Here is a 12,361-nt window from a genome sequence, read left to right as displayed (position 1 = left end):
GTAGACGTATAACCAAAGCCGGAATTGAGAGATGCCAATTGAAGCTTCCGATTTACTTCAAATAAATCTCCGAAATTCGAACTCCAAGTCAATATCACAAAATAATAATTATGAATTTATGAGAGATTGAAAATTAAGAGATTTTATAAGATATTAATGAAATAGTTTGTGAATTTGTGATTTAAATGAAAAAATATGGGTATATTTATAGTGTTAAGGGGTAGAGAGGGGTGGGGGACTGTTTGGAGCCGTTTTGGTCCCCAGCCCAACGGCTCTATAACGTTCAACTTAAAAAAAAAAAATTAAATTAAATTGACCGTTGAACCGGACCGGAACCGGTTCTTACCGAACCGGATCAACCGGATAAAAATCCGGGTTCCGTTTCGGTACCGGTTCCGGTACCTATAAGACCGGTTCCTTACCGGTTCAACCGGTACCGGACTTACCGGTACGGGAACCGGATCGGACCGGACAAAAACCGGTCCAATTGCCAGCCTTAGTACATACCCTACTTTTCTTGTAGGTTTATCATTCAAATTATAGATGTGTGACATTATGTAACGACGAAGAACGATACAATCTATTTAAGCATTATATTTATTAAAATAATACAATACAATACGATACATCATGAAACAATACGTAATAACTAGGCGTGTCAAAAATGAACCCAAACATAGGTAACCCACCCAAGCCGTCCAGAATTTTAAGGGTTGAGCTCAAGATAATTTAAATTGGGTTCAATCTCAACCCATTCAAGTCTAACCATTTTTAAGAGAATCCTCAATTGAGCCCAATTCAATCTCTAATTTCAACCCGCTTTAGAATTCTTTACTTATATATGTTCATATATTAAAGGGAAAATTTTCAAAATGTCAATATTTTAACATTTAATAGGACTCATTGTCAATACTTTCAATATTTAGTAAAAATGTCAGAATTTTAGTTTAATAGTATCTTATTTAAGTTTTTATTATTTGTTTTATTTAAAGAATACAATTATTAAATAATAGAAAGGAGAAATTTAGGGGAGAGAATTTTAAAAAAAAGGAACAATTGCTTAAAAGTCTAAACAGTTACAAAAATTCAAAACTAAATACAAATTCAAAAAAAAAAAAAACGCAAAGAGCGTATCCCACTTGTTCATCAAATTTCTAGTATCGATTTTAAAATTTTCATTGATAATACTCAATTTCTGTTGAAATGAATTTGATTAAATCGCATTTTTTTATATCCAACCATGGCTTCAACGGAACAGATTTTAGAACCAAAATCGACTTTCGTGAAGAAGAAGAAAAAAAGAGAGAGAATCTGCCACATTGATTTGTATTTCTTAAACATAGATGTATCATATTTTTTTCACAGTCAATTTGTATTTTTTTAGAATATTGTATCATTAATTCCTCAACAGATTGTATTATTTTTATTATGTATGCTATTCTTTTATCAGAATCTTGTATCTTTCTTTAAACGTATTCATATGTAATGATTAGATTATATTGTGATACAATGAATAATATTTTTGTAATACGAATAAAAGAAAAATATATTTGGCAGTTATGTAATACAATTTTGATCACTGGAATACAATTTTTAGTTTTCACTATGAAAGTAAAATACCAATTTTAATTTGAATGGTAAAGTGAGCACATAAAATATAAAAGTTGTTGGTATACAATTATGATGAAAACATAGTAAAAAAGAAATACACGCTTGTTGTCATTGAAATTGATATTAAAACACAAAATTGAGCACAATAAATACTAACTTCAATTGAAATACAAAAGTGACTTTGTTAGTTTATCATTATGATGAATGCAAAAATAAAAAGTAAATACAAACTTTCTGAATACAATGTGAGAGTTAAATACAAAATGATCACAATAAAATACGCACCACAATATGATATTCAATTTTAATTTGAATGGTAAAGTGAGCACATAAATATAAAAGTTGTTGGTATTCAATTATGATGAAAACATAATAAAAAAGAAATATGTTGTCATTGAAAATTGAGATTGAAATACAGAATGAGCACAATAAATATTCATTTCAATTGAAATACAAATGTGACTTTGTTGGCATACCATTATGGTGAATACAAAATTAAAAAAAAAGTAGAACTTGTTTGTAGATAAAGTGATATTGAAATACAAAATAAGCAAATTAAAATACAAAATTGTCGTCATTTGTGTTCTAAGTAAAAAATTGTGATATTGAAAAATAGAAAATTGTTGATTAAGTTGGATACCTCTAGTAATTCTCTTAGATTCTGCCATTGGACGTGATTTAGAGTTTATCAAATCCTAAACGTGATTTCAACTACAGACAACAATTTTAAACAAAAATAAAATCATAAAATAAATCTTAAAAAACGAATAAAGATGCATACCTCAATAGAAGGGATTGTGTGAATATCTTTATAAATATATTTTTCAATTTCTGAAAAAAGAAAAGAAAAGAGAGAGGCGGATTTTGAAATGGAGAAGAATTGGACAATGTAAATATATTGCAAAAAAAAAAAAAAAAAAAAGAAGATGAAAATATGAGAGAGAGAAAATATTCTCTTTATTTTAAACATATGATAGAGGATTAATTGGGAAATGTGTAATTAAGGTGAGATAAAATAGGAAGTAAACTAGGATGCACAAGCTTTTCTAAAATAATGACATTTTGACATTTTTACTAATATTTATAAAGTATGGAGGTTTTTACTAATTAAGTTAGACTTTTTGACTTATTTGCTAATTTCCCCTATATTGAAGGTATGAATTATTATCTATTTAACATCTTTTATGATTTATCTATCCATTTGTTACTTTTTTAAAAAAAATTGAGCTGAAATTCGAATTGTGATTATAAAAGTTAAATATCACTATGTTAAAATTATTGAGATTAATGATTAATCGGGTCAAATTGGGCGGGTCAAGACCCAACCCATTTTTAGCCCATTTGAACCCAACCCATTTGAGCCCAAAGTAAACTTGGACGGATCAAGACCCAACCCGATTTCTATTTCAACTCATTTTAATATTTCTAATTTCAACCCTATCCGCTCATTTGACACCCCTAGTAACAACCATTGAAACAAAGTGTTAACTGTTTGATTCTCACCAACATGGTTGTTGTGCACCGGTGGGAGTGTTTCACTCTTAACTAGATATCTCGAATTTGAGCCTGAGTATGGAGAAAATCTTGTTGGAAGTGTCACACCCGAATGGGCATGTAGTGTGCGACCTAATTTAGTTGAAGCTCTAATATAGGCTCCGGACACTGAATGAAAAACGAAAAAAAAAATTTGATTCTCGAAATTCGAACTAGAAAAAATAGTAGGTATGCTCAAACTCCATTTTTATAAACAACAATTCTCAGTTGGTGTTTGATAGATTTCAGGTCATCTTTGGTTGGCGCAAAGAGGGCGGCTTTCACTGTTTTTTGGGTACATATATCGATTCATTGCTTGTCTGAAACATACCCATTAGCCAAAATGGTGTTTTTTCGTTCAATTTCAAGAGGAATTTCATCTTCATTGAGCAAAACTAGGTATGGGTATTATAGAAAATTGCGGTTCTTGAGCAATATTCCTGAGAACACAGTGTACGGTGGACCAAAACCCCAAAACCCAAATCAAAGAGTAACCTTAATGACGTTGAGGCAAAAGTATAAGAAGGGTGAAGCGATAACAATGCTGACGGGTTATGATTACCCATCTGGTGTTCATATAGATATGGCTGGAATTGATATATGTCTTGTGGGTGATTCTGCATCTATGGTCGTTCATGGACATGATACTACTTTGCCTATTACGATTGATGAGATGCTTGTTCATTGTAGAGCTGTGGCTAGAGGTGCTAAAAGACCTCTTCTTGTTGGTGATCTACCTTTTGGCACTTATGAGTCTAGTACTAAACAGGTAACAGTATAATACTACTATTCTGTGCAACTGTCCTGCCACATGCAAGCTTTGACCCGCCCTGTCGTGCTGTGCCCAGTTGCCATCTCTAGGTTGAGCCAGGGGTTAATCTGAATCCCCTTTGTCAAAAAGCATATATTATGTCGAAAACATATTTTTATGTATATGTAGTATGATGTGGTTGTTTTTAAGATTATATCTTGCTTACACTTCTTTTGAGCTGAGGTTCTACCTGAAACAACCTCTCTGCACTACATTACATTAGGTTAAAGTTCATGTATATCCGACTCTACCCAGACTGCAGTTATGGGATTACATTGTTGTTGTTTTTGTACATTGTATGATAGGATATGAAATGAGCTTAAATGAAGTAGAGATTCATATAACTGACCTCAACTTGTTTTATCCGACTCTACCCAGACTGTACTTATGGGATAACATTGTTGTTGTTTTTGTACATTGTATGATAAGATATGAAATGAGCTTAAATGAAGTAGAGATTCATATAACCGATCTCTACTTGTTTTGGACGGAGATAGTAGATGTTGAATATCTTTGGTTTCTTTGTTTATGTATTTCTTTATATTTTGATTACCTTTAGTGAAAATCATTGCTCCGTCATTGCGGCTACTATCATAGATAGTTGTGTAGCTATTCATAGCAAACCTTATATGGTGTCGTGAAATAGGGTAAATCACTTGATTTGATAGATTAAATTACAATTATAATGTGAAAATTTAGGTTGTCAATGTATATATGAATTAATCCAACAAGTAATCATTTGTTGTTCAGTTTAAAGTGAGAATTGTTGCTAGATTGCATCTATGGTATCATTGTGTTTTGTTTAAACTGGTGAGAAATTGGTTAAAGAAAATGAGGAGAAATAAGAGTTCTTTTTGTTCTTAGGAGTCTAGTTCTTGTTAGGTGATGCTTTGTTGCTCAAATTTGTCCAAGAATTGATATATTGGTTGAGCTTTATTATGCCTTTGTTATTTGTGTTAATGTAATTTCTTGTGTCATGTGATGTTACGTTTTTACTTATTTGGAATGGTGAGGCATTGGATAAAGAATGAAAATAGTGGATAATGAAAACCTAAGTTGCTCGGACTCTTTACTTTTGGTGCCGCACCCGTGTCGACACGACATGGGTGTGGGTGTGGGATCCGTGTCCGATATGGTCGACCAATTTTGGGTACTTTGACCAAAATTGATGGGGAAAGTGTGGATAGTTTTAATGATTTCTGCAATCAATACAAAAGCTAAGGTGAAATTGAAGAATGGAATACGTTTTATGTAGAAATTTATATGTCACCCCTTCTCCTTTAATCTCCTTCTAGGATTCTCGTCAGGTTCTCCACATAATATCTTACAATTTAGGTTTTATAACGCTATTTTTAGATACTTTAATTATGTTTAGGTGAATCCCTGCATCTGTCCCCGAATCTAAAAAATTAGATCATGAAGGATCCGACCTCTAGATTTGCACCCGTATCGTACACCCGCACCCGAGTCCGAGCAACTTAGATGAAAACTATTATTTTGGTAATAATGAGTCTTGTACTAATTAGGTGATCATTTCTAGTTCAATTGTTCCAGAATTGATGTTTTTATTTGATTTTATGCCTTTATCATTTGCATAATTAGTTCTCGTTTCAACTACCATTTACAAATTTATGTTTCTCTGTTGAACATATCACTAGAAATTAGAGCAGATTATATGTATAAAGATATAAGTGTGAGTAATCCTATTTAGGAAGTGAAGGATTTGTCTAAAGTTGAGAAACTGCATGAAAACACAGCCTCTGAAAATGAACTTTTGAAGGTATTGCTTTATCTGCTTCATTCAAATGTTTGAGGATGTTGCTAATTGAACTTGCATTTGCATTCGGAGAATGTTGCTTACACATACAACAGCCAATTAAATGTTGCCTCTTCATATTGGTGTAAGGGGTCTTTTCTTGATAAGTTTCAATGGGATGTGAATGGCTTGGTGATGTTGTGTTATGAGCAGGCAATTGATACAGCTGTAAGAGTTCTAAAGGAAGGAGGAATGGACGCTATTAAGTTGGAAGGTGGGGCACCATCAAGAATTACAGCAGCTAAAGCTATTGTTGAGGCGGGGATTGCTGTAATAGGGCATGTGGGATTAACACCTCAGGCCATCAGTGTTCTTGGTGGATTTAGGCCTCAAGGCAGAAACATTGATAGTGCAGTCAAGGTATACCTATTAAAAGCTGATAGGGTACACATGACGTATACAAACAAGGCTATATACTTGTTTTTATGAATTTTGCAGGTTGTGGAAACTGCCATGGCCTTGCAGGAAGCAGGGTGCTTTTCTGTTGTTTTGGAATGTGTGCCTGCACCTGTTGCTGCAGCAACAACATCTGCTCTTAAGATCCCCACTATTGGAATTGGCGCTGGGCCTTTCTGCAGTGGTCAGGTTGGTTGAAATTCCCACTAATTTTTATATACTCCGTGCTTTCTGGTTTAAGTGTGCTACTATATTTAGATACAATATTAGGGCGAAAGTTGAAGTTCTATTATATTTATGTGAAACTGTTGTAAGAGTGTAGATAAAGTTACTTTGTGGTATAATTTGAACTTCTTTCAAAATGTGTTCTTGGACAGTAGGAGTACATTTTCGCATAATCTTATAGTTTTTCTAAAACTCACGGGTTTATATACAAAGCTGTTGGATAAATTGTCTGGTGGATCACTAGAAGTAGTTGTGCCATCTATGTTTGTCTCACTTGGGTGATGAGTGATCTACCTAGAATGACTTTGCTACTTCATTTCATGTCTCATATTATTAATATGATTTTCAACTTATGTGGTCATAATTAGAAGCCACTTATGGACAGGATGACATTCCTACTTCATTTCCTGTCATGAACTCATGATATTAGCATGCTTTGTCAATGTCTTCACTCTCCAGCAGTAGCACAATCATTTGTAACGATTGATGTTTAAGGTTATTTAATCGCAGGTGCTAGTTTATCATGATCTTCTTGGGATGATGCAACACCCGCACCATGCCAAGGTTAGTACAACTAAATTTTACTCTGAATCCGGAGTCAATTCTCTTTTTCTTACTCTTAGCGCTATTTGTATGAACTATATTCCATGTACCTATTAAGAACTGTCTATTCCTTTTGCAGGTTACTCCTAAGTTCTGTAAGCAGTTTGGACAAGTTGGAGATGTTATCAACAAAGCTCTTCTGGAATACAAGGAAGAAGTCACTAATGGTTCATTTCCTGGCTCTGCTCACAGCCCATATAAGATTGGTGCAGCCGATATGGATGGTTTCTTAAACGAGTTACAGAAGTTGGGCTTCAATGATGCAGCTTCAGCAGCAGCTGCTGCCGCTGAGAAGATTCAGACAAGCTGATTTTTTAGTATGCTTGGAGCCAACAAGTGCTATTATACTGAGCTGATACCTTGCCGTCTCTCGGAGATGGGGAGAGTCCCAAGAGAAGAGGCTTTCATTTAGTCGATTAAAATTATATGTCCAGAACTGGAAACAAGATTAGAGTTCCTTTTAGAGTAGGCCAAAAGAAGATGGTGATGATAGCAACACCTTTTCTATATTTTTTTTAGGAAGAAAACAGTCAAGTCTGCAGTGTACATAAGGTGAAATGTTGAACCCAATCGATAAAAAATTATTTGGGGAGAAATGTCTTAAGCTATAATGCATGTTAATGGATGTTTGCATTATACAAATAGAATTCCTAGATACTGCATTTCCTACCTTCCCACTCGGTGTTTGATACTTGCATTGGTGTTCGATAAATTCAAATTTCCAGTGGAACGTCCCACATTAAGAAGTAAATAACTCTCTAACAAAGGTGATTGCACATTCAGGGTTCGGACCCGAGGATATTCTACTTGAGAATCTCTAATCTCAGGTCAGTTCCCATAGCAATTGATCCTGTAATTGTTTACTCTTAGGTAGAGATCTCGAATTCAAGTCTTTTGATTAAATTTTGATTTCATATGAGTAATCAACTGGCTTTAGATCACACCAATAATGTGATAGTCCCCTTATTTATTTGTAACAAAGTTAATTGGATGTCTCGTGGAAATGATCTCATATGCTCATTTACAATTGGAATAAAATAAGATGTTTCTATATACATCTCCTATCGGAATGTAATGGACTACAAAACCAAATCTTCCGCAAAGGCAGTTGGCTAAATATGAAGAGTTTCTTTACCAATCGCAACAAAATTCCCAGAAATCATCAGGAAGTCTCTTACATAAACAAAAATGTATTCTTCTTTCTAGCATTTCCAATCTTTTCTCAAATGCCAATACTCCAACATGCATAGTCCTAACATCAACTTGTGCAACCTTAGCACAAGATCGAAGTAATATGTAATAATCAGCATGTACTGCATAAAGATAAGCCCCGTTTTCTTTTCTAGCATACCTGATGTACCCATCTTTCTTCTTCACATCGATTCTCTTTCATATCTGCTTTCAGCTGTCTTAATGTCGCGTTTGAATCACCATCGTCCCTTGACATTTTGCATTTGCATTTGCATTTGCATGCATCATCCCTAAAGTTCTCGCTTTCTTTTGGTGTGCTGCTGCATCCATGTCTGAATCCGCTATGGTGAAAATTGTTACAAGTGTGGGAGTTTGTTTTCCTATCTTCTGATGCTTTGCCAGCCTTATTTTAAAAACGAAATATAATTCAGCTATTAAATATTAAACAAACAAAGACGAGTATAGGAACCCCGCGAAAGACAAATAAGAAAACTAGGTGAATGTTCAACATCCAAACGGGTAAAACAATACTGATGCAGGCAGAGCTAGTTAACAAGTACACTAACCACAAATCATGTTACTTCACCAAAACTCCGTATTTATGTTTCTTTAGGTGGTTAAACATTATTTAGTGTGTTAACTCAATATCTCACCATTGATTTCAATCTATTTGGGATTATGTAGGTGATACTTGAAAATGTAAAAGACACGCTTAACAGCTGGTAGCGCCAGAGTCACTAGGAGCAGGGAAAGACTTGTAAAAAATGGGTTAGTTGGTTGTTTGACCAACGGAAAGCATGGAAGAGAAGTCCACGAAAGAATAAGAATCAGCAACTTTCTAGAGGTATCTTCCTAAACCTTGCCAAAGAAGGCTGAGAAGGTTGGGATGATCCTAACTTGTTAGTGAAACTCATAGACTATCCCTACAGGCTCAGAGGGAGAATCTAAGTACATTTCTGTTATTCTAATTCTATGCACTGGCTTAATGCTATCTTTTGATAATAAAATCTAGCTTTAGTCATCTTTTCTTTGAATGTCAGGTGACAAAGGCATTGTGGAGTAGATTGTGTGGATGGCTGGGGTTTCACAGAGTTATTCAAGATTGGGAGACTGAACTACGATGGGCATGTATGATGACAAAACAGAGAAAATAACCACATATTGACGAGGTTTTACGGATGTGGGTGCAAGATCGTATAAATCAACCTTAATCACGGGGAAACTAAACATACCTTACGGCTTTGATAGGAGTCCCAAAAAACTTCTATTAGTTTTTTTTCTTCATGATCGTCGTAAGCAGGTCCTAGTCCACATCTTTGCAGTATGGAAGATATGAATGTAAATCTTTTGAAAATTCTGTCAAACAAGAAAAGAAACTTTTCTTCAATAATTTTCAAGAGTTTCAAAGCATCAGAATTAGATTTACTCATACTGTCATGAGGATCCGAATCACGTGAAGCAGAGTCATCCTCGGCAACAGCACCTCTTGCATTGCAACTGAAACCGCATTCTCCAGCTCCATTCTCAACACTCAACAGCAGACACTAAATTATTGGAACAAGATGCAATCAATTCCCATTTTCCGCCATTTAGGTCATAAAGAATCCTCATTGTCACAATCAGTATAGACATCACACAAACACGAGAAGGTAGCCTGGAGTCATTATCTGATAAATACAACTCCGGAGGCATAGACCACTCATACACTTGACATGCCTGAGGAAGAATTTTCTCAACAGGAAGCGATAAATGCTTGAGATAACGGGCAGCTATAGCATGGAAGTTCACTGAAGGCAATTCCAAGCCTATTTTCCTGGCGATTGAGGCAGCAAGGAACTCTAACTTTTGTAAGGTGACAGTTCTGATAGGCCTTAACATACAAATGGTACTGATAGGGCAGGACCTTGAAGGAGGTCCCAACTGCTTCTCTATTTCAAGAAAAGCAGCGAAATATGGGAGCTTTCCTTCTAAGGTCCACTTCAATATGTCTGTTGGCAAGATTGATTCCCTTGCCACGTGACAGACAAGAAAAGAGATAGCCAGAGAACAAGGTAATGGAACCATGCTGCTCAAAGATTTATGCCATATGGTTACTGCCCTCTTTCCAAGTAAATTGTGAGGTTCTGTTTTCTGGCTGCCAGTTGGCTGAGAAAGTTCTATTTCCCCTGAAATAAATACCGGAATTAGGTTCTAAAAGGGAAAGGTGAATATAGAAAGGAAATTCAACCTGCATAATATCACAGAGTTTACACCAACTGACTTCTCTCACTCATGACATAGAAAACTTCACAAACCCACTTTGCTAGACAGCCAGAGTATATGATTCAGAAGTTTGTCATAAACAAACAGTGTTTTGGACGGCGAAAGGCGACAAAAGATAAGAGAGGACAAAACATATTTTCCTTCATGCTATACAAATTAGATCAAAAGTGAAGGACCAACATCCTAGAAGAAATTTCATTTTCGTTACACAAGATTACCCATTAGAAACCAAGTAGATATATATGCTGAAATACTAATCTTGCATTTTTCAAGTAGTGTTTCAAAAGAATGCAAGTGACAACAAGCATAGTGGTCGAACGTGCAATGTTAGGCTAAAATTAATTGATAAATCATCAGCTTCTAACTAATGATTGTTAACAAATCCTACAGAAACAAGAACAGGAAAATATCCTGATAATCAAAATGAGACCTTGAATTTGAGACTCTGATTCATGGATGACATTGTCTGCCCGTTTTCATGTGCCAAGAGTCTTAACCAAATAGGTCCAGCAAGCCCAACAATCAGCGGGCTTACGTTAAATTTCTCCACCAGAGTCTTGCACTGCGCGCATTTGGATCATAGCTTGTAACCCCATAACATACCTCAACCGGATCTCTGAATAATAGTCTCTGTAAGTCAAAGAAATTTGAGATGATCCAAAATTACTAATCACTGCAGGCCCAACTCCATCATCTCCATTATGGCAATGACACCCGTGTCAATGATGTCATTTGCTTGAGAGCCGCAACCAGTGCAATAGAAAAACCCATCACCACCATCGTCAAAGGATAGATTGGGACAAACCTCGCAGCACCTTTGAATCTTCTCTGTCATTCTAATTAATTGTATGGGTCATTGATCGAATCCTCTGCATTAAAGCACCAATTGTTACAATCAACAAATGTAAGGTTGTGTACATCACTCTGTTATCTCCTGAACTGTATTCACGTTAGTCACAAATACAGAAATAAAAAAAAAATGAAATAGGCAAAATAATTTTTAATCTGAGTCCACAGAAATTACTGTGTTTCCTTAAAAAATTTAATCCCCTCACTGTACTCGAGGTTGTAGATTAATTCTTCCCAAGATAAAACGGATTAACCTGTTAAAAAAGTAGTAGCGGTACCTCAAACTTCAATAACTTCAGTGAACACAAGAACAGTAATAAGAGCACACACAGATTCAGTCGATCGACAATTTTGTTTATGTAAGAAAATGTATGCAGAGAGGAAAAAATTTCAGTGTTTGAAAAATGAAAACGACCTCTTATTTATAGCCATTAGCAGCAAGGAACGCCTATGTTCAGACAAATCTGTTTAGACCCGTTTTTTCCAGAACATTGTGTCTTTTGGAAAAAGTAATGACTTTTCGGAAGGAACAAATCCTTTCAAACGAATTTACCGTTACACACAAATTTCAAATAATTCGTTGCGAAATTAATTCTGTTATTTAACTAATATTCTGAATTAATTTATAAGAGAAAAGAAATGAATTAACAAGATTGATTAAATAAATTTTGTCCAAAAAAATAATATCAATCAATCCATGAGGAACACCTTCTTCTTAACCCTTTTAAGAACTAAAGGAAGTGTTTCATAATATATGGACAACAATTTCCTTTCTTCTACCAATATGGTAAAAATGACTTTTTATTTGCACTTTGCAATGACTTTTCATTTCCCTCCAAAATTGGTTCCCCCACTTTCATTGGTTCTTCCACTTTCCATTTTCTCTTTTTATTTCCCATTCACACCTTCTTGCTAAACCCAACACACTCTACCCTCCCAAACTTCACTTGTGGGATTACATTACACTGTGTACTTCACAATAGTTTTCACATGTATCATTGTTGCTTATGGTGTTTCATTATCACATGATTTTTTTGGATAACCGAGAAATCTGTCTATGACCC

At 34.9% G+C, this 12,361-nt stretch overlaps 1 protein-coding gene and 1 long non-coding RNA gene across 2 annotated transcripts; one reads left to right on the top strand and one right to left on the bottom strand.

Annotated features, from left to right (window-relative positions):
• Positions 1-3,343: 3,343 nt before the first annotated feature.
• Positions 3,344-7,650, top strand: LOC102603485 (3-methyl-2-oxobutanoate hydroxymethyltransferase 1, mitochondrial-like). The gene is made up of 5 exons (XM_006345643.2): positions 3,344-3,913; positions 5,925-6,131; positions 6,210-6,356; positions 6,903-6,956; positions 7,075-7,650. Exons 1-5 carry the CDS (start codon positions 3,488-3,490, stop codon positions 7,303-7,305), a joined length of 1,065 nt encoding a protein of 354 aa, XP_006345705.1. The 5' UTR covers positions 3,344-3,487; the 3' UTR covers positions 7,306-7,650.
• A 338-nt stretch (positions 7,651-7,988) lies between these two features.
• Positions 7,989-11,362, bottom strand: LOC102584376 (uncharacterized). Its single transcript, XR_001473249.1, has 3 exons — positions 10,879-11,362; positions 9,419-10,351; positions 7,989-8,589 (listed from the first exon to the last, which is right to left on the bottom strand). It is a non-coding gene; the product is annotated as an uncharacterized lncRNA (long non-coding RNA).
• Between the last annotated feature and the right edge of the window lie 999 nt (positions 11,363-12,361).

This window comes from Solanum tuberosum, unplaced genomic scaffold, assembly GCF_000226075.1.
Source record: "Solanum tuberosum cultivar DM 1-3 516 R44 unplaced genomic scaffold, SolTub_3.0 scf00071, whole genome shotgun sequence".
Classification (NCBI taxonomy): domain Eukaryota; kingdom Viridiplantae; phylum Streptophyta; class Magnoliopsida; order Solanales; family Solanaceae; genus Solanum; species Solanum tuberosum.
Note: the sequence above shows the minus strand (reverse complement) of the source record. Positions and strands in the feature narration are given on the sequence as shown.